General features: G+C 34.6%; 1 protein-coding gene across 4 annotated transcripts in view; it reads right to left on the reverse strand.

Annotated features, from left to right (window-relative positions):
- The window catches only part of LOC126744372 (vam6/Vps39-like protein), a 44,522-nt gene that overhangs the window by 16,423 nt on the left and 5,680 nt on the right, over positions 1 to 22,419 (reverse strand). Inside the window, exons 4-9 of one of the 4 annotated variants that reach the window (XM_050451742.1) lie at positions 11,242 to 11,354; positions 11,014 to 11,184; positions 10,331 to 10,431; positions 10,074 to 10,277; positions 2,991 to 3,224; positions 2,744 to 2,941 (exon numbers count right to left, since the gene is read on the reverse strand). In XM_050451742.1, the coding sequence (XP_050307699.1) occupies positions 2,744 to 2,941; positions 2,991 to 3,224; positions 10,074 to 10,277; positions 10,331 to 10,431; positions 11,014 to 11,184; positions 11,242 to 11,311 (978 nt within the window). In that variant the 5' untranslated portion in view covers positions 11,312 to 11,354. Of the gene's footprint in view, positions 1 to 2,743; positions 2,942 to 2,990; positions 3,225 to 10,073; positions 10,278 to 10,330; positions 10,432 to 11,013; positions 11,185 to 11,241; positions 11,612 to 22,419 lie in introns of those variants that run through there. The other 3 variants (XM_050451741.1, XM_050451744.1, XM_050451743.1) reach the window with 3 other exon arrangements.

The following is a 22,419-nucleotide window of genomic DNA, read 5'->3' on the forward strand; positions in this document are numbered from 1 at the left end:
TTCTTCAGTTATTTTCGTACTACTTCCCTGAAACAGAAACCTGGGACCAATACTTCAAACTAATGATCCTGGTACCGTTAATCATCTGCTGCCAAGTCCGCGAACTGAAGCACTTGGTGCCATTTTCAAGAGATGCAACCTTTGTACTGCGGATGCCAGTTTTGAATTATTATTTCGGGAAATAAGCAAAATGAATTTGCCATTCGCCAGCGATTTAGAAAATTCTTTAAAAACTAGAATAGAAGAACGACGAACTTTAATGTCCGGAGTAATGAACTATCTACAGAACCCCAACAGAGAAAGATATAAAAATTGCTTTTTCAAACCTCCAGATTATAATATCATAGCGGCTCAGTTTATTACAAAGATGACGAAGAATTTGGAAAAAAACATACCATCTACCATAAATATTGATAGCGATAACGATGACGACAGCGAAAAAGAAGATAATGTGCCACTATCGAATTTTGTTAACACAGATCCAAATCCAAAAAAATCTTTAAGAGACCCACTAGAAGAGTCGATCCTCTAATCGAAAATATCTCCGAGAGAAGGGCAAATACTTTGTTAGACACGGTAAAGCCGGAAATGTACCTATTTGAAAATGGAGGGCTTCGTGGGCTACCTTTGCAAGCATGCTATGAAAGCATGTTGAGTATTCCACCAACAAGCATTGAAGCAGAAAAATCCTTTTCATTAGCAACTCGCTGAAGCACCTCTTCTTCAAATTCGACCGTTCTTACGGTTCGAGCAACGCAACACCAGTATCATGCATCTTGGTCTTAAACATGCCTGTTTCAGCAAGCCGCCGATGAACCGCAATAAACGTTTTGTATCCAGGATGCTGTCGTTCGGGATACAACCGCGATGCTGCTCGTGCATTGCAGTTTGTTGCTCCGTATGCCAAATGCATATCCGCCAATTCTTGATAGGTAAAGTTTTCTATTAGCAATAAACGTAAGCTATAAAATTTTGAGACATGACATTGATAAGCGTTGATTTTTAATAATTATTGTTATGGTATCTTGTACAAAAGCTAAAAATAAATGCAGCAGATTCTATTTGGGTAATTAATATCTTTTCTAAATTTAAACGCGTCTTAGGGCCGTAGTGGCGTAGCGATACATTTCCGGACATTGGTTCCTATTCTCAAATGGATTCTACTGTTGCACTGAACAACCCCTAAAAATTTGAGCCCATAGTTCTGAAACCTCTCACCCTGTATAGCCAGGAATTTTTATCTACTGTTGTGAAAACTCACAACAACACCACTTTATTAATTTCTTTTCTGTAAATAACCTAAATTTTAAACAAAACTTGCAACACCGCTTTAAACCCTGAAAATAGATTACGGAGCCGACAGCGCACCTGAGGCTGATGGGAGAAAGAAATTGAGTCAGACGTAGTTTTTTTGTTGAACGAAAGTTGCGCCGCCCGGTCTCTCTGCTCTGGTTTTTTTTACAACGTGTTAAAGAATGGCCCTTGTAAGAAAAATTGAAATGTGAAAAGTTGCATTAATTAATAATATAGCTCTGTCTCATATAAATTGGTTTGTGTTGATGGAAAAATTCTCTGTGCCCTAAATACTTAAACGTATTAATTCGTTTAACCCAAGTTATGAATGGAAGCAAAATGGCGGCCTTTATTATGTAAATAGTGCCTTGTTGTTAGTGAAGTTGAAGAAGCAATGTAAAGAAAAAGAAGTTGTACAGTGTATATAATGACTGAAATCAGTGTATAGATTAAATAAGGGCTCAGTTGAGGCAAGGAAAACTAAAAAGAAAAATTTGTTTATTAAATGTGTACATATTATGTTGAACAAGTGTTGTTTTATTTTTAATCATATTGATTGGTCCTTCGAGTACTTAGACACAACTCAGTCTTGTTGTGCCCCCCTTGGTTGATGGGAACAGGATAAGGCATCCACCCTTCAATATCTACTTCATAATCTTTAGAGCGTAAAAGGAAATTCCTTTAAGTATTATGTTAATATTCAATTCAAGCAATATGGAACTACTTCCAGGCAGTTGAATAATGAACTTTACACTCGCCAGAAACGCTTGAAATGACGTCAATTGCCTGGAAGAAATAAAAAACTATTCCAGGCAGTTGGAGAACATACTTGACAATTTGGCGAAAGTGCCTTAAAGCGAATTAGAAATCAACATTTCAATTTATTTTTACGCAAATTTTGTACGATTTCTAACAAAAAACACGTCAGTTTCTTGACGAGTTGGTAGATGCGCTTTAAAGCTCATAAAGAGAATTATATATTAACTGAAATATGAGAACTTCTTTTTAAATAATGAAGATTCTTGACGATTTGGCGAAGGTACGATAGAGTGAATAAGGAAACCATAACATTTACCGATCAAATTTGACTTTCAAAATTCGGCAACCCTGTTTATCTTCGGTAATATTAGCCTTAAATGTCTGCTCTTTTAAGGTACTTTTAGGTAAATTCTTATAAAAAACCTTGAAAATTTGGCGAAGGTGCCTTAAAGAAAAATCAACATTTAATTACACTTTTAAAGTGCCGAAGTTTTACAATACAAATACAGTAGTAATATGAATCAGATTTTCCTTACAAGAATCCTGATAATTTGACAAAAGTGCGCTCAGTTGGTGAACTAGAAGTTAGTTGATGCGTTAATAGAAATCAACTTTTAAGGTTCTAAATTGGAATTTAGGCGCGTATTTATGCTTGTTACTTAAATAGTAGTTAACCAATTGATATACATACAATTAACTCGAGGGCCAACTGAAACTCCTTGCAATTCACCAAAATCTCCCGCTGTTTGGCCACGTCCACCCCCTTCAGACACCAAATTTGGGAAATCGATGCGGCAAAAAGTAACCCCGGCCCGGCTTTAACTAAATGTCGCACCCTCGGCATATCTGCGAGCGTTTGCACCGACATACTCGGTTCCAAAGAAGATACCTAAAAAAAGTCAATGAGAAAACTGACAAAAAAACATCAATCATCTAACCTCTATACAATCAGTTAAAATCCCTAGGGTATATGGAGCATCGTAAGCAAGACCCACAGGGGTCTCTGACCACTTTAGCACCTTATTCTTCTCGGTTTCTCCCTTTGAATTGACCACGATAGTCTGGTTTTCTCTGCATAAAGCAAACTGATTCTCTGAGATGCATAAAATGCACGGATCAGCGGATCTCGCACTACTGGTGGGGAATAGATCGGTTTGTTTCCCATCACTTAACTGTAATAAGGAAAATTCTATTCAAAATTCAAACACCCTATAAGGTGAATTGTTATTAGAGCGAAGCTCTTATTATGTGCTCGTGAAGAATTGACCCAGTTTATGAGACGCAGGGTCAGCGTCACATAAACGTTAATAACTTTGCTTCTATGGCGAATTTTTTTTCTGGTTTTCACCGTTATATGTGGGAAGGTTGAGGCTACGTGATGGTGCAGATTTTTTTAATATAGTGATCGTACAATAGTTACTTTTTGTGTTTTAGTGCACTAAATATAACTTTAATTTACCTAAAAAAAATTGTATTAACAAAGAAAAAGGTCCAGTGTATCCATAGCATTCCTTTGGCTTGACACTTTTTATAGATGCAAGAAATATTTCGGTATCAAAGCTAAACGAACAACGATTACTAAGAACTAAATATTATTGGTGCGAAGGGTAAACAGCGATTTTAAAAAAGGGCATTACTATTTATATGTGAAGATTGCTAAGTATTAATTGCAATTAAATTGCTAGAGATGCTCTAAAAAAAATCATCTCAAATCCCTTCAAACTTGTGATGTCCCCATTAAACACTAACCACAATCATTATTAAGCCTAGAGAAGTACAGACTGTAAAGATCAACAAACAAGAATCAGTATTACAATTTTATTTAAGGCATTTTAAGGAGACAAAACAAGGAACTGTAAGTGTGAAATGTGAAACTAAAAGATATTAGATGAACCAATAAAAATAGTAATTAAAATTTATTAATCCAGTTTTCTTCCAATATATTGAAAGATTTATTACAGGAGTGTCTGTACTTAATGAAATCATTAATCTCTTGTAAATCAGTCAATATCTATACATCTGGTGATCAAAATGGTGCAATTCTTGAATAGTGAGATTCCTTGAATGTTTTTTCAACTATTATCAACGGAAATATTAATATTCTTGCATACTATTATGAGTTATCATTACTCTATAAAACCATTCATCTTATTTAAAGGCACTTAATGACCATACTCAACTGCCTGGAAGTAATTTTTTATTTGTTCCAAAAACTAAGAGCTTTTATGCAAATTTGCCAAAGATGATTGATTGTGTCAAGTACAGGAGCTCCTATAATAAAACTTCCAATATCTTTACTTCTACTGCAAGAATTTCAATGATCGTAGTTAAAGCAAACGTGAAGGGATCTCAAGGTTCAAAAATGGCCTGATTTTGATCATCTGGTGTCAAGAGATTGACAGATTTGTTGATAAAAAACGCCCAAATCACAGGAGTGCCCGCACTCAATAAAATTATTCATCTCCTGTAAATCGGTTAATAATGAACAACACAGGAAAGTCTTATTAGAATAATGTATAAACTGCATGTACATATTTGATGTTTCTCAAGTTCCCTTTTCCAGTACATCGTTTAACCTTATACGAGAAGGGTCCTTATTATATGGGCATTAAGCTGTATAATAAGTTAAGTTTACAACTAATCTTGAGCCTTATAGGAATATTTATTTAAACAGTTAGAATTAGGTTGTTTGTGTTGTGTACTTAATAGGGTAGCTATTATATGAATTTATATAATCTGAAATAAAGTATCTGATGATCAAAATAGAGTGATTCTCGAATCGTGGAGTTTTTTACATGATTGTTCTACTATAATTGAAGAAATCATTGATTTTCTTGCAATAGATGAAGAGATATTGGAAGATTTATTACAGGAGTACCACCTGTTCTTAATAAAATCATTCATCTCTTATTGAATATTGATTTTATATTATTATGCCACATTCTTTTTTTGCTAAACTATTGACATTTTATGTGTGATTTATGCGGTCTAAAGTTAAAGAGAAATAGATCGGTAATTTCCCATATACATATTAATATTTGTTTTACTGATATGAAGGTCAACTTATAATCCCAAATTCAGGGAAACACTCAATCTGGAATAGGCCATAAATCTTCTCAGACATCATTTGCATAGCATTAGCAGAGTTCCCTAATACCCTCAGTGTAAAATGAATCAAGTTCAGAAACTCCCAAGTAAGAATAGTTTTCTCTCTCTATTTTTCTGTAGTTTTTGTGCTTTGTCTTTTTTTTCTTCATTTTTTGTTAACTAGTCTATAGTAACCTTGCATGTAATTACTGTTATATGGTGTTTGTAAAGTAATCAATAAATAAATAAATTATGGAGTCTATTTATATACATATAAAAATCCATCATAAAAATTTGCTCAACTGCCTGTAAGGAAATTTCAACTTTTTTCAACTGTACAAGAGTCATCTTTAAAGGAGAAAATGCCTGAAAAAAAACAACGGAATTTGTGTTCGAGAACTTAAAAACCGTCTCTAAAAAAAGGCATTTTTAATTTATTCAAGGCATTTGGACAAATAAAAACGGTTCTAATACGAACTCCTCTATCTTGTCATGAAAAAATTACAGGGTTGGCAAAACGAAAAACCCATTTAAAAAACCCACAGGGTTATTGTGTCAAAAACCCACCCAACAACCTATACAAAAACCCATACAAAAGCCCAAAGAATTTAAGATGTTTAAAAAAAAATGAAAAATTAGATACTTTTTATATAGTATTTAATAACAAAATATAATGACATTCTTATTCCTAAGTTTTATCAACAAATCGGGTTTCTCACTTTTTCGTAAGGAACAAAATTAAATAAATAATTTCAATTGGAAACGGAACAGAAAGGCACTAATAAACCAGTTTTTAATATTCTTATTCCTAAGTTTCAAAAAAACCATTTTTACATTAAAATATAAAAAACAAAACGCCTTATTCATTATAGGAATAAAATAAAAATAAATTAAACACCTAAAACAGCTTTTTCTTTTTCTCTTCTTTAAAATGGCTCATTTTAATTATTTTTACTAGCTTTTCTACCTTATCTGGCAGCAACTTATTCCGAAGATCAGTCCACACCAAACCATAGGAACTAAAGATTCTTTCCAGAGCTGCAGAACTAGCAGGGCAAGAATGTAAGTTTGCAAAAAATGTGGCCATGTTCATCAAAATACGATCTGAATCTGAATTTTGAGCTGTAGCAGTAATCTTAGTTTTTACAATTGACCACCATATGAATGCAGACATGTTTTTTATCACGCTTTCCTTAAAAAGTGACGATTGATAAATATCTTCATCCTTTATTCGGAATAGTAGATAACCTTGGAAAAAATCTTCGTGATTCTCAAGTAACCAAGCCTCTGCCTCATCCTGGTATTTTTTTTCTAGGTTTTTGTCCATATATTTAGGATCAGTTAAAAAGCATAGAAAGTGGAAGGGTTGTATTGCCTCCTCAAATTTTTTTTTAATGTCTTTAATGTAGGGGCTTAGACATGGTTTGTTCAATAAATCTAGCCAGATGTTGACGGCATCGGCGAGAGTAGTTTGGTCACTCTGGAATTTATCTAAGGCAGTACCAACTGCCTGTAATTGTTGCTCTAAGTCAAGTGCATTTTTGTATAAATTAATGTCGACAATTTTTCTTATAATATGCTGATCAAGAGACTCTGGATGTTCTTTTGAAATTTCTCGGTACATTAGCTAGTTAGAATTAAAAGTACTTACACAGGCCAACTGCGAATTTCAACGGGTATCATTAGGAATTTGAGGCATTTAAGTTTAAGAATTCCGTGAGGTTTATGGTGGTTTCTGATATATGTCTGTATTTCTACCAAGTGTTTGAGGACAGTTTGTGGCGAAACAATTTTTTCCAATAGATTTAAATAATGTGCATTACATCCATTGGTTAGTATAGAGGGATATTTCTCTGCAACCATTTTTCTAAATTTCTTCATTTTATTTTCATTGTCGGTTACTATTGCAAAAACGTCTTTATTGTATAATTCGCACCTTCAGCGACTTCAAAATGATATTTAGATGTTTTTTTGTCATCGACGCAACCTATGAACAACCTATGGAATGTTATGGCCGTAGTTCGGCTCAGATAGTTGCAACGTCTGGAGTTCCACAGGGCTCCATATTGGGGCCGCTCTGCTTCAACACATTTATTAATAGTATATCGGAACAGCTCACTGTAAATAGTTTGTTATATGCGGATGATACAAAATTGTATTATGGCATCAATAGTATCTTAGATTATATGGAATTGCAAAATACTATTAATCTCCTCAATGCATGGTGCAAAAATAACAATCTTCCTCTTAATGCTGCCAAGTGTAAAGTTGTTTCTTACTCTTTGAAGAAAAACCTGATTATGTATGACTATACTATGGACAGTAAGACTGTCCCGAGATCAACGGAGTTCAAGGATTTGGGGGTGACATCCGACAGCACTCTTTCCTTTCAGCCACACATTCAGGACATTGTTAATTGGAGCTACAGAATGCTGGGTTTTGTCATTAGGAACGCACATAGCTTTAATAATATATTTAGTCTTAAAATTTTGTATTTTTCTTTACTGGAATATGCTTCTTCTGTGTGGTCACCATTTTATATGAATCATATACATGAACTAGAAAATGTTCAGCGTAAATTCTTAAAGTTCCTTTCATATAAATGTGACGGAGTGTACCCAGAAATTGGTTTTTCACATCAACGCCTACTAGAAAGGTACTCCTTTAGTAGTCTTGAGGAGAGGCGTAAATCTGCTGATCTGAAATTTTTATTTAAACTTCTTAATAATAAAATTGATTCGTCAGACTTATTACGACATGTAAATCTTCATGTGCCTCGCATATCATCTAGAAATTCTGACACATTTTACCTATCTAGACCTAGAACGAATATTTGTAAATATTCTCCAATGCGTAGAGCATGTGGCACTTTTAATTCTGTTCAGGATCAATGTGACATATTCAACTGCAGTTTGTCCGAAATTAAAAGAGTACGCTTTTCCTAGATAGTAGACATAAGCAAAATTATTTTTTATTCAAGTATTGTATAATATTGTAGGAAACTATTGCTATTAATAATGTATTCTTTTTTTTTCTCTAGTTTTGGATTGTAATTTGTATAAAATTGTATTTTTTTCCCCCACTCAATAATTGGAATTTTTTCTGTGGAGTGGTGTAATTAAAATAAAATAAAATAAAATAACAAAAAATGTAACTATTTCCGGTGTGAATTAATGCGTGTCGATATAATTGGCTCGTTTCTAACACTAGACCATCCATCGAACATCAGAGGAACTTCCCTTATTTCTTTTTCATAAACCTCGAAAACTTCATCCAGCAAGTTTCCGGCAATTTGTCTCCTGTTAGGGGGTGTATAACCTGGTCAAAGGGATCGGATCATCTCAATAAAAGATGGATGTTCAACTGTGGAAAATGAGAGATTGCATGTATAAAAACATTCTGCAATTTTGAGATTTCCAACTTATGTTTTTCTTCCTTTGATGTTTTCACGACTACTTTGTCCAAAACTGTTCGTTTTCTTCTTTTAGGAGTCATTGTAACTGTAACACCGTTACTGTCACTCAATTGGGGGGATTCTCTATCTTGTTCTGGCCTTTTCCTGTTTTTTTTTTGTGCTTTCTGTTGTAGGGCACAAGAAAAATGAACTATTGTCATCATCTGATAATCGCAAAGGAACTGCCTGGCTCTCCAGCTACAACGAACACTTTCCAAGTTGTGCTTTAATCCTCTCTATTTTTCCCGTCAGTTTTTGAGGACTAAATTTGCACTTGAGTGTACCATCTGTCAATCGAATCACATATTCCCACTCCTCGTAATAGTCCCCACCTTTTTTTAACACTTCCTTTATTGTCTTGCTTTTTAGCTACCTTTGCACTTGTCGTAACTTCGTTTTCTTCTTTCTCCAAGTTTTGCTCCGTTTCAATCTCACTGTCCGAAATCTCCAAGATGTTGACGACCTCGTGATCAGCCTCCAAATTTCTAGACACAGAATTCCCTTGTGTTGATGTGGACGGTATTGATGAAAGACTATCAAAAGACTGTTGTGATGGTGTTACAGTCTTCCATCTTGTCATTTTTATTCATATCGTTTCCTGAGTTTACCACTTCTTCAAGTTGTATATCTTCAACGATAACTTCAACTAGGTTTGTTTTTGTTGTGTTACCATCCATATTTTCTACCATAAAAGCAAGAAAAACCCATGTTGAATAGTTTAAAAAAAGTAAAACTCACCTTTTAACTTTTAGTTTACGCATCAAAAAGAAACACAGTAAAACACTCTGTTTTATTACTATTACAACACTTTACTAGTGTTGCGTAAAGTTTTAACACAACACCAAAAAACAACCAGTCTAGTCAAAACTTTAAAATTAATGTTATTTTTCTATAATTTGAGGTTAGAGTTCCGGAAAATGACAAATACCCAACAAATACCCACGAAAAACACAAAAACCCAGTACAGATACCCAGATTTTTGCCAACCCTGAAAAGTTATGTAAATATTCCAAGTAGTTTCCAAGTTATGCCCAAAAACGTGGACTAGTTAATAAAATTCTTAATGTTGCAATGTGCCTTTTTTTTTTAACCTTGGTTGACAAAAATGTTTATAACTCAGAGAGTTTTTGAGGTACAAGAAACGTTCATATATGAAACTCTGGGGTGAGAATTGCCCTTTCTTTGAATCCTGAAATGATAAACCTAAAACCTGGAATAAATTATGCCATTTTTCCAGAAAATAGTTTTCACTCCTTTCACGCATACGATCAAATTTCTATAACAAACAAGATTTTTCTTACACTACCTTAAAGATAACCACCAGGGTCTTTTCCAGGTAATTAAATTACTATTTTCTACCTGTTAAATAATGCCCGGAATAAATTAAGACAGTTAAGATGCTTTTAAAAATATAGCACTAAGTGAGACCCTCCTAATAAAATTATTTCAAGGAATAATTATTAAACATATTATTACTTACGTTTATCAAAGCATATTCGTCCCTATACCCGACACAAATAACTGTCGGAGATAGAACCATGGATTTAGGGATGTCAGTGAGGGAGATGTCGTCACATAGAGGCTCAAGCTTCTTGTTTTTTAAGAAATACAGTTGAATCTTCCTCCGGACCACTATGGCGAGGCGAGTAAGGTAAGTGATTTCTCCAGTAGTAGAAGTGATTTTCTACATAAAGGGTTTTGTGAGAAAAATGAGAAGAAACATGGTTTCAATGGTACCTGAGAGTGAACAGTGAAAAATGTTGCTCCTTTACTCTTCTGAATTGTGTCGAGGGTGTTAAAACTTATCGCATTTATATCGTGAAGCTGTACTATGTTGTCTGTAAATGCATTAAATGGACATGTTAATTATTAATTCTTTATTAATAATTAAAAAAAGGATTTTTCATATAAAGACCTATTTGACTAAAAAATGAATTTTTCTTTCATCGACAAGCTAGTTAATGATTGTAATGAATCTCAGGTTTTAATAAGTGGAATCCTGGATACAAAATCAACATTAGCATACTACAGAAAACCCAGAATACATTTTTTCATGTAATAAAACTTATTTCCAAATTGTGAACCACAAATACACATTAACTCAATCTCATTTTAGCATTATGTAATGACTTGTCAACCTCTCGTAATACTCTTTCTAAAATTATGTTTAATGTACCTGCTCATAAACCCATAAATCATGATCTCTGTTGTAGAATGAATTATTACCGGAAATACCCTTTAATAAGAATGATAAAAACAGCAACAGACCGAAACCTAAGTTCTTATAACTAGAAATGTCATAGGTAGTTGTTTTGTGATACTGTGAACCTTATTGCTTCATTTATAGTAAGTTACTATTTTCGGATTTTACCTGTTTGTATCCTAAAGACTCAATAAATAAATAGCAGGATGTCGCTTACCAGTAAGGCTCAAAAGCAAATCTTCCCTAGGAATAATCTCTAATTGCTGAACGGGTTTCTTGCTAAACGTCTTGTTGCACCTCATAAGGGTAAATTCGCACACGGGCTCTTTTTTCTCCAAACTAAACATGAATAGGTACCCTTGCCTTGTGCCAACCAACAAAATATCCCCTTAAAAAGTGAAAATATTTGGGATTAAGTTCATGGAGATCAATCGAGGAGTCTTACCATAGGCAGCAATCGATTCCACTTGGTAATTTAGCTTATGCACCGAATGCACTTGGTAAGCCTCGTGCATTTTGCAGGCAAATACGAGTTTTTCCACTTTTTTAATGAATATTCTAGTAAAGGAGTTAAGGTATCGGAATATTTAGAATTGTTTATTTGTTAAAATGGGGAACAGCTGATTGCACAAATTGACGTTGACAGCTGTCAATGTCAACATTAATCGACCGACTTCTAAGGCCGCATTCACATAATCTCCACAGCGGTTGTGAGAGGTTATGACGCGGTATTGCCAAGTCGTATCGTTTACACGCCTTTAAGAAATATTTATTTTTTCAAAAATTGATGATGACGTCACGCCCTCAAATTAGCACTGAAAATTTATAATTAGGTTACTTCCATACGTTATACGTCTTCTAGTGTGATACGACCTTAATAAATGACAGCTATGAACTGTCAGCCGACTTCCTATGGCAACTTTGACGTTAATTAGGAATGCGTATGCGTAAATTGCGTCTACTTAAAAAATAATTCCCATATTACGTGAATGAAATAAGGATAAAGGATAGCGGGTGAAGAGTAAGCCCGTTATCTTGCGCCCGCCATTATTTATAGATTAAAGGTGATTTTTCAATAGGCCAAATAAACACATTTCCGAAAAGGATGCGCTCATCCATCAACGGATCCGTGTAATAATGAGGAGATTTCGCAACACTGTCTTCGGTTTACGTTAACGGTATTTTTTCCTGGCTGGGTCAACCGCTAAGAGATGGCGCTGCACGTTATTTGCTCTGCATTTTATACTCACGTTTATTATTGAGTGGTGATGGATAGATGGCGCTAGTGGCTTTAGGATTTTTTACTGTAAATTAGCGTTTGTTTTAACGGAACCGCGTGCGAAAATTCCCCTCCCTAAGTTCGTTTTTGTTGAGCTGTATCGATGGGAAACGAACTCAATTAATTTCACTATCGGCAGCAGCAGGAAGGAACGAACGAAAGAAAGAATAAAAAACGAATTATTTGCGAAATTAAGTAAGAAATGGAAGAGATATTTATTTATCGGTCGGTTTATCGGATAGAGCGGGGCGAAAATGATGAATTTTTCCGAATAACGGCGGTGAAAGGAGCGCGGTTTGAAATTTATGATACCCCAAAAGAAAATCGGGGATTTTTTTTATAGTTTATCTAATAAATAATAAATTATTAAACGTTTCTGAGGCCAACAGATGATGGTAATTTGAGGCCACACTCAAATTAATTTGACACATAGGTTTAATTTAGTAAAACAAAAAATAAATTACAGTTTCCTTTATTTATGGCCCTTGACGTAAGTTACGGAACCATCCACCAACAACAGATGGCGCTGCACGTCGTTTGGTTTACATTCTGTCACACAAATGACACTTGACGTTTAATTGCTGTTACATGCGCAAATTAATTTGACATATAAATCGAAAGGGAAGGAGGTGGAGGGTGGAAATTTTAATTCTATAAAACAAAAAAGAAATTACAGTTTCCTTTATTTATGGCCCTTGACGCAAGTTACGGAACCATCGACCAACAACAGAGGGCGCTGCACGTCATTTGGTTTACATTCTCTTAACTGTCACACAAATGACACTTGACGTTTAATCGCCATCAGAGGCCACACTCAAATTAATTTGACACATGTGTTTAATTTAATAAAACAAAAAAGAAATTACAGTTTCCTTTATTTATGGCCCTTGACGCAAGTTACGGAACCATCCACCAACAGCAGATGGCGCTGCACGTCGTTTGGTTTACATTCTCTTAACTGTCACACAAATGACACTTGACGTTTAATCGCCATCAGAGGCCACACTCAAATTAATTTGACACATAGGTTTAATTTAGTAAAATAAAAAATAAATTACAGTTTTCTTTATTTATGGCCCTTGACATAAGTTACGGAACCATCCACCAACAACAGATGGCGCTGCACGTCATTTGGTTTACATTCTTAACTGTCACATAGATGACACTTGACGTTTAATTGCCGTTATATGCGCAAATTAATTTTAAAATTATTAAAACGTTTAATCATCATTAGAAGCCATACCCAAATCAGAGAGGTAAGGGTGGGGGAGGGGAGTAGAAAATTTAATTTAGTAATAATAAAAAAGAAAAATTACAGTTTCCTTTATTTATGGCCCTCGACGTAAGTTACTGAACCATCGACCAACAACAGAGGGGGCTGCACGTCATTTGGTTTACATTCTCTGAACTGTCACACAAATGACACTTGACGTTTAATCGCCATCAGAGGCCACACTCAAATTAATTTGACACATGTGTTTAATTTAATAAAACAAAAAATAAATTACAGTTTTCTTTATTTATGGCCCTCGACGTAAGTTACGGAACCATCCACCAACAACAGAGGGCGCTGCACGTCATTTGGTTTACATTCTGTCACACAAATGACACTTGACATTTAATTGCTGTTACATGCGCAAATTAATTTGACATATAAATCGAAAGGGAAGGAGGTGGAGGGTGGAAATTTTAATTTCGTAAAATAAAAAAGAAATTACAGTTTCCTTTATTTATGGCCCTTGACATAAGTTACAGAACCATTCACCAACAACAGATGGAGCTGCACGTCATTTGGTTTACATTTTCCTAACTGTCACACAAATGACACTTGACGTTTAATCGCCATCAGAGGCCACACTCAAATTAATTTGACACATGTGTTTAATTTAATAAAACAAAAAATAAATTACAGTTTTCTTTATTTATGGCCCTCGACGTAAGTTACGGAACCATCGACCAACAACAGAGGGCGCATTTATTTTAAAACGAAAGGCTTGGGGAATTTTAATTTTGTAAAATCAAAAAGAAATTACAGATTCCTTTATTTACGCTCTTTTAAGTAAGTTGCGTAACCATCCACTACCAGCAGATGGCGCTGAACTCCTTTGGTTCAAAATCCTCTCGACATATAAGCCACGCCTAAGTCATATGCAAAATAGGCGTGTCCAATGATTAAGTAGAAGGGGAAAGTCATCTGTTTTAAATTATTTAACTGTCAACGTGACACTGATGACATTTATTTCAAATCTCCCAAAAACTGTAAAATTCAGTTTACTATTATGCTACTTTTCTAATATCTGCTAAAAAAAAGGGAAAAATCCAGTTTCCGTCTAGTGGACGGAAAATAGTGTGTCGTCGTCGGTCGGCGTCGCGGTGCCTCGCGTCGTCGACAGTGACGTAGGGGTCCCACAGGTACCCGGGCGTCGTTTTAAATAAAATAATGAAGACGAAAGGCGACAAGGATTTACTCCCGGGAAAAACTTTTACGGTTCTCCCCTGAAATGTATGGCCAGTTTGGTAAATTCAACTCGGAATATAGAGCGCCTCGGTCGTCGCTATTTTAAAATAGTTTTAACGTTTCATCTTTTTATTTTTGCCGTTTTTTTGCCTTCCGTTGATAAGGTGAATTATCGCGATTTCATTGGCGTTTGAATAAATGGCGCTAAAACAACATGGCCGCCAACACGGCAGTGGGAGGGGGAACGTCAAACTTGGTCATGACATCCCCACGTTGCTATGCCAACCGATGATCGTAGTCGTACACGACCGATGTTTACTTTGTTTTGACAGGTCAGGAATGTCACGTAATTTTTTAAATATTTGACAACGTTTTTGCAGCTTTTTAACGATTTGACGTAATTTTTTTGTGATTCAAGGCATGCCTGGACCATGAAATGTGATAAAAACTGAAAAAATGCACTTTTGACCCATTTTTGGGTCCATCTGAGACACATGAATCATTGACGGTCGCTATTAAATGATGCTTCACGTCTCTAGAGGACTTAATTACTTAAGAAAAGTGAAATTTCAAGACGATCCCAGGCGTGCCTGGACCATGAAATGCGGTAGAAACTGAAAAAATGCACTTTTTACCCGTTTTTTGACCTTTAAACCCATCTGAAGCCTTTGAATCATTGACGATCACTATTAAATGATGCTTCACGTCTCTAGAGGACTTAATTACCTAAGAAAAGTGAAATTTCAAGACGATCCAAGGCGTGCCTGGACCATGAAATGCGGTAGAAACTGAAAAAATTTACTTTTTACCCGTTTTTTGACCTTTAAACCCATCTGAAGCCTTTGAATCATTGACGATCACTATTAAATGATGCTTTACGTCTCTAGAGGACTTAATTACTTAAGAAAAGTGAAATTTCAAGACGATCCAAGGCATACCTGGACCATGAAATGCGGTAGAAACTGAAAAAATGCACTTCTTACCCGTTTTTTGACCTCTAAACCCATCTGAGACCTATGAATCATTGACGATCACTATTAAATGATGCTTCACGTCTCTAGAGGACTTAATTACTTAAGAAAAGTGAAATTTCAAGATGATCCAAGGCGTGCCTGGACCATGAAATGCGGTAGAAACTGAAAAAATGCACCTTTTACCCGTTTTTTGACCTTTAAACCCATCTGAGACCCATGAATCATTGACGATCACTATTAAATGATGCTTCACGTCTCTAGAGGACTTAATTACTTAAGAAAAGTGAAATTTCAAGACGATCCAAGGCGTGCCTGGACCATGAAATGCGGTAGAAACTGAAAAAATGCACCTTTTACCCATTTTTCGACCTTTAAACCCATCTGAGACCCATGAATCATTGACGATCACTATTAAATGATGCTTCATGTCTCTAGAGGACTTAATTACCTAGGAAAAGTGAAATTTCAAGACGATCCAAGGCGTGCCTGGACCATGAAGTGCGGTAGAAACTGAAAAAATGCACTTTTTACTCGTTTTTTGACCTTTAAACCCATCTGAAGCCTTTGAATCATGGACGATCACTATTAAATGATGCTTCACGTCTCTAGAAGACTTAATTACTTAAGAAAAGTAAAATTTCAAGACGATCCAAGGCGTGCCTGGACCATGAAATGCGGTAGAAACTGAAAAAATGCACTTTTTACCCGTTTTTTGACCTTTAAACCCATCTGAGACCCATGAATCATTGACGATCACTATTAAATGCTGCTTGACGTCTCTAGAGGACTTAATTACTTAAGAAAAGTGAAATTTCAAGACGATCCAAGGCATACCTGGACCATGAAATGCGGTAGAAACTTAAAAAATACACTTTTTATCGGTTATTTTGACCTTTAAACCCATCTGAGATCTATGAATCATTGACTATCGCTATTAAATGATGCTTCACGTCTCTAGAGGACTTAACTACCCAAGAAAAGTGAAATTTCAAGATGATCCAAGGCATGCCTGGACCATGAAATGCATTTTTTACTCGTTTTGTGACCTTTAAACCCGTCTGAGAACTATGAATCATTGAATCATGAGATAAAGAGAGAGATTTATGGCAATAACAATAAGTAAGACAAAGAAGGACATATCCCAAATTAACGTCAAAATTGCCAAAAAACTGCATCCGGACGTGGTAATGTGTTAAGACCGAGAAAGAGAGAGACTTGTAAATAACAATGTGTCAGACAGAGACTTAGAGATGAACTTGAGTAAGAATTATTTGAATTGAAACATCCTCATAATATTCCAGAAATGTATTGAACATTGAATGTCTGTCTATTGAGTTGGAACCATCACAGTATAGAAGGACTTAATTATATTGAGATCCAAGATGTACCTTGAAGATTGTCATTCTTATAGGCCCATTGTATTCGATAGAACTTTTAACATTAGAGGCTGTCATATTATTTCATCCCTAAATGATTTTTTCCTCACAATCTCTCATCTTACCGAATAACTTATTCGAAAGCCTTTTCCCTTTACTTTTCGAAGGTGTTTTTTTTTCTTTCCACCTTCTTCCAAAGATAACCTTAACAAATTGCGGGTAAACAGCGCTCCTTCGCCTCGGAGGCGAATATTAACTTAACATAAAAGCAGAAACACTTGCAAGGAAAATTTGATAAGAAATCAGCGGCTGCTAGGCAGGTCGGCTACTACTGGCATCAGATAAGGGCCCCGCTCCGAATTATAGAGGCAGATTTAAGGGACAGATAGAGCATGTTTTTCATTAAATTATGTTATGACAGCGTGCTCTGATGTCTTAAATCGATTTCAATTTTTTTTAACTGACCCTTTTCCTTTCAATTTTCTTCCTCGGTAAATGCCTCATTTTTTCTTAGACCTTAAGCCATCGCATAAACGTCAGACCTTCATCAACTTTCCGTATTATATTTATTCGTAATAGTTGGATTTCGCTTCCTCAAATAATATTCATGTTCCGTCAGTTTCCGTTTTTGTTTAATATCGACGATTTTGAACGTGCGGACGCCTTTTAAAGTAGGAATTTCGGTTTTGTCAGAACCGATGACTGTAAAAGCCTTTTAACATCTAACGATGAAAGCTCCTGCTTGTATATTTTGGTGAAATTATATTAGTCTATGGCACCTTAAACGTTAATATTCAATATGGTGTATTGTACAGTTGTACTGTGTCATTGCAACTAATTGAGGATTCCTGAAACATGCACGTCAGTCGAATTCATCCTCAGGAACTCATTAATTATGAACATTCTTCAGGTAGTTAATAAAATTCTTGTTGTTTATTTTAAAAGTCAATTCAAATCTTAACGATGTGAATGGACAGTTGAAGTTTTTAGTATTTATGACTAAAGTAAACATTTTAATATTTTCTGTGAACATTAAATTGTTTAAAATCTCGAAAACTATTAGTGGTGCTATATTCCGACGATTAAGAGTATGAAAAAATCATTATCGTTTTGTAGGACCAATTCCTTTGATGGACACCGTTGTATACGAAACGTGTGTGAAATAAGCAATTGAGTGTGATTTTCACTTACCTTAATCTAGGACTCCACTAAAAGTTTTGACTATTCACTATCCAAATAGTTGATTAAGGATTAATCTAAGAAAACCATTATTTTTTTGTAATTGAAATAAAACTATAGCGATCATTTGTACAGCATCGTAAAGTGACATTAAAGCACTTCAACCTGACGTAAAACACATTCTAAAAAATATAGAGTTGAAACAAATTGTTTTTTTTTTTAATGGGTTTCTTTTAGACATTGGTTGCTAAAAATTGTCTCGTTCAATAAAATATAATAAACATAAGTTTGATTAAACTTTTGATGGTCACTGGAATTCGCCATGTTCTCTCTCTCTCTAGCTTGTGTTAAATTGATCTCCGGTTAATCGTCAAGGGGCGAACCAGTGCATGTCAAACTTTTTTTTTGTATTTCTCGAGTAATAATATTTAATATACATTTGTGTGAAAGGATGATTTTAAAAGTTGTTTTTCGTCAACACAACCCTTACCTAAACATTTGCTCATTAAGAATTTCTTTTGAAAAATCACCGTTTTTGGTCCGATCTAACAGTGCTATTTTTGTATTAAATATTTATTAATACACATATATGTAATTATATCAAATTTAAATAAACAAACTGTGTTATTAGACGAGATATTAAGGACGAAAAGCAGTTGTTATTCATGCATTTTATTTTGGAAAACAATGGTTTTTAATAGCAATTTCTTACTGGTAAGTCGTGTGGGGTGGGTGGGGGGTGTACGGGAGGTTTACTAAAAAACGTTTTTTTTGCAGAAAATACTTACCTAAGAAAAAAATGCTTTTTACGAAAATTATCGGTGTTAAGAAAATCTATAATTTTTGTATCTACACTTTTCTCACATAACCTTAAGGTTATCGAGTAAAACGTGAAAAACCCTACTTTATTTCTTGAAAGGAAAGCGTACCGTTTCAATGTTTATTTTTTATATAATAATAATTGTATATTATTAACATGTAATAAACCCTCTTGTTCAACATAATATTAAATACCTCAACGTATAGCATCTGGATATTTGATACCATATTTATGGTTAAGTTCAACCATAAATGTATATCTGGTCAAAAATCAAAAATAAACGTTAATTTAACCATTATGTGTTGCTTGGGAGGCGCTCTAGTACATTTTTTCCTTTCAAACCCTTTATTTTTCCCTTGTAAAGTAATTTTTCTTTCAATTTTTGTAACACCCTATATACAGAGTGTTTGGCGGAGGGTTAGCCAAACTTGGTGGGCATATAGATAGGCTCAGATAGAAGATATTTTCTTAATAAACTTGTGTTCTAAAAGTCTCGGGTTTATTTATATCATTGATTTTGTGAAAAAAATTATGCCTTTTGACATCTTTAAATTTTTTCACGTTTTTTTTTTACATTTGTATTTAGTCTGTAATGAATCTTGAATCTAAAAAAATCAATATCAAGTACAAATAATGCCGAAATAATTCGTTTTGAGCTCAAAAAGTTAATACAAGTAGCAAAAAAAGTTTAACTTCGGAACTTTAACTTTTTAAACGGAACAAGTCCGAAACGGAATTGCATTTCAAATTGAAAATGTGATAGAGCGAGTCGCAGATGCAACAAAATTGAGCATAACAACGATCGCAAATATAAAGAAGAATGGGATAAAATCTGATCAGGATTACGCAGCCCGTATATCTTCCTGGCAAAAGACAGCAAAAACCAAAATTACAACATATTTGAAACATAGAATTCTGGACACAATTTATTCTATGTACGCCAGAAAAGAATATGTAATATTGGCAACAATAAGAGAAAAGTTCAGGGAAGAAATTGAATATTTTGAGTTTTCCATTGACTCCTTAAGAAGATGGATCAATAGTATAGGCTTTAAGTGGAAAAATCAAGTAACAGAAAATACTTGATGGACTTGCCAAAAATTGTTCAGACAATGTTAAACAGTTAAAATTTACTTCTTTTTTTTTTTTTTTTTTTTTTTTTTTAAATTAATAAAATCAACTATACCTAACTTTTCTTAACTAAGTACAGTAAGTACAGTTCAACTTTTAGGCATAAAAAAAAGAAAAACATTTAAAACAAACAAGTTAGGAAAAGAGCTAGGTCTTCCTTAATTAATTAAAATCCGATTGTCGTTGAAATATTCAGCCACAGAGTAATAAGCTCGACCACTCAGAAATCTCCTCAAGAGAAACTTAAATTTGATGAAAGATTTTGCCCCTCTAATGTCCTCTGGTAGGTGGTTAAAGATTTTTATACCTTCATAAAAAATTGATCTCTTTACCAAGGCAGATGTTGGAATGGGAAGCCGCAAATTATTCCGCTGGCGGGTGACATATCGTGGATTCTGTAGGACAAACCTGTATTGATGGTAGAAAATAAGGCATGCCACCTCCTGTATGTATAGGCAGTAGATTGTAAGAATGCCCTCCCTGATAAAATATGGTTGGCATGATTCCCTATGGCACGTTTCTGTAGAACAAACAACATCTGTAGAAGATAGTTGCTTGCACTACCCCAAAAGCAGACACCATACCTGAGATGGGACTCAATCAGGGAAAAGTACACGGCTCTCCCAATCCCCATGCCAAGCTCCCGACAGGCCACCCTAACAGCAAAACAACCCGCAGAAACCCTATTGCTGAGACTCCGTATATGGTCCTCAAACTTAAGTTCCTTGTCAATCACCAGACCCAAAAACTTATTGTTAGAATAAGGCGGGACAGGGCAGTTAGCAATAAGAATATTATCAAGACTACGGTTATTTGTAAAACAAATTAGTTTGGTCTTCTCTCGATTTAATGATAGTAAATTTGCCCTGAACCACTCATATATAAGTTGAAGATCAGCCAACATGGCTATTCTCAAAGAGTCGGTATCATACCCATGCCAGAGAACGGTGGTGTCGTCAGCAAAGAGCGTGAATTTTACCTGTATATTAAGTCATTAATGTATAGGAGAAAAAGTATTGGTCCCAGTACCGACCCCTGAGGCAACAGATTTATATTCAGAATACTCCGACCCCACACACACTCTCTGACAACGAGCCTTTAGATATGAACAAAACCAACTCGCCGCCAAGCCGCTAAAACCATAGAGGAAGAGCTTCCGCAGCAGAAGCATCGTGGCTGACGCAGTCGAAGGCTTTCGATAAGTCACAAAACACAGCAGCAGAAACTCCACCACCGTTAATCTGACAGTAGACATCACTCATAAAGTTAAACGGTACGCTTTGCTTTCGAGAAATAAAATGGGGTTTTTCACGTTTTACTCGAAAACCTTTTTTTTTTAACAGCTATAATTTTCTTCCAAAGCATTTTTTTCTTAGGTAAGTATTTTCTGCAAAAAAAACGTTTTTTAGTAAACCTCCCGTACACCCCCCACCCACCCCACACGACTTACCAGTAAGAAATTGCTATTAAAAATCATTGTTTTCCAAAATAAAATGCATGAATAACAACTGCTTTTCGTCCTTAATATCTCATCTAATAACACAGTTTGTTTATTTAAATTTGATATAACAACTAAACATTACAAACTAAACACAACATTACATATATGTATATTAATAAATATTTAATACAAAAGTAGCACTGTTAGATTGGACCAAAAACGGTGATTTTTCAAAAGAATTTCTTAATGGGCACATGTTTGGGGTGGGTGGGGGGGGGTAAGGGTTGTGTTGACGAAAAACAATGTTGAACTTTTAAAATCATCCTTTCACACAAAAAAATTATTTTTTTTAGTCCATTAAAAATGATTTTTGAGATTTTTTTTATTTTCTTATAACGCAATTTTTCGTTCCATTTTTTCAACACCCTATACATTTTAAATATTAATAATAAAAAAAATAAAAAAAAAAAGTTTGACACGCACTGGTTTCCGCTTTGACGATTAACAAGAGGTCAATTTAGTACAAGCTAAAGCGAGACGGAACATCGCGAATTCCAGTGACCATCAAAAGTTCAATCGAACTTATGTTAATTATTTTATTTTATACATTTTTTGTTCATTACACTTTTACAGAGACGATTGCTATAGAATTGCATCCTTCATTTGTAAGGAACATAATTAACAAAAAAAATAATTTTTCGGCCTTTTTTATAATAAAACATCTAAACTTGATGTTCCTGTAAGGTCTCTCTTATTAAACCCACAAATTTTCCATTCAATTTTTTTTTGTTTAATTGACTCATGAAGTATATTCGTTGGGTCATTTTGCCCGGATTTTCCAGAACTTTCTACCGCTTTTGATACATTTTTTTTTTGGGATATTTCCCCGGATTTTCCAAAAATGTGTGTAATCATTAGTAATTTCTTGATAGACCAATAAACCGAAAAAACCTTTTCCATATAAC

The sequence above is a fragment of the Anthonomus grandis genome, chromosome 14 (genome assembly GCF_022605725.1).
Source record: "Anthonomus grandis grandis chromosome 14, icAntGran1.3, whole genome shotgun sequence".
NCBI lineage: Eukaryota > Metazoa > Arthropoda > Insecta > Coleoptera > Curculionidae > Anthonomus > Anthonomus grandis.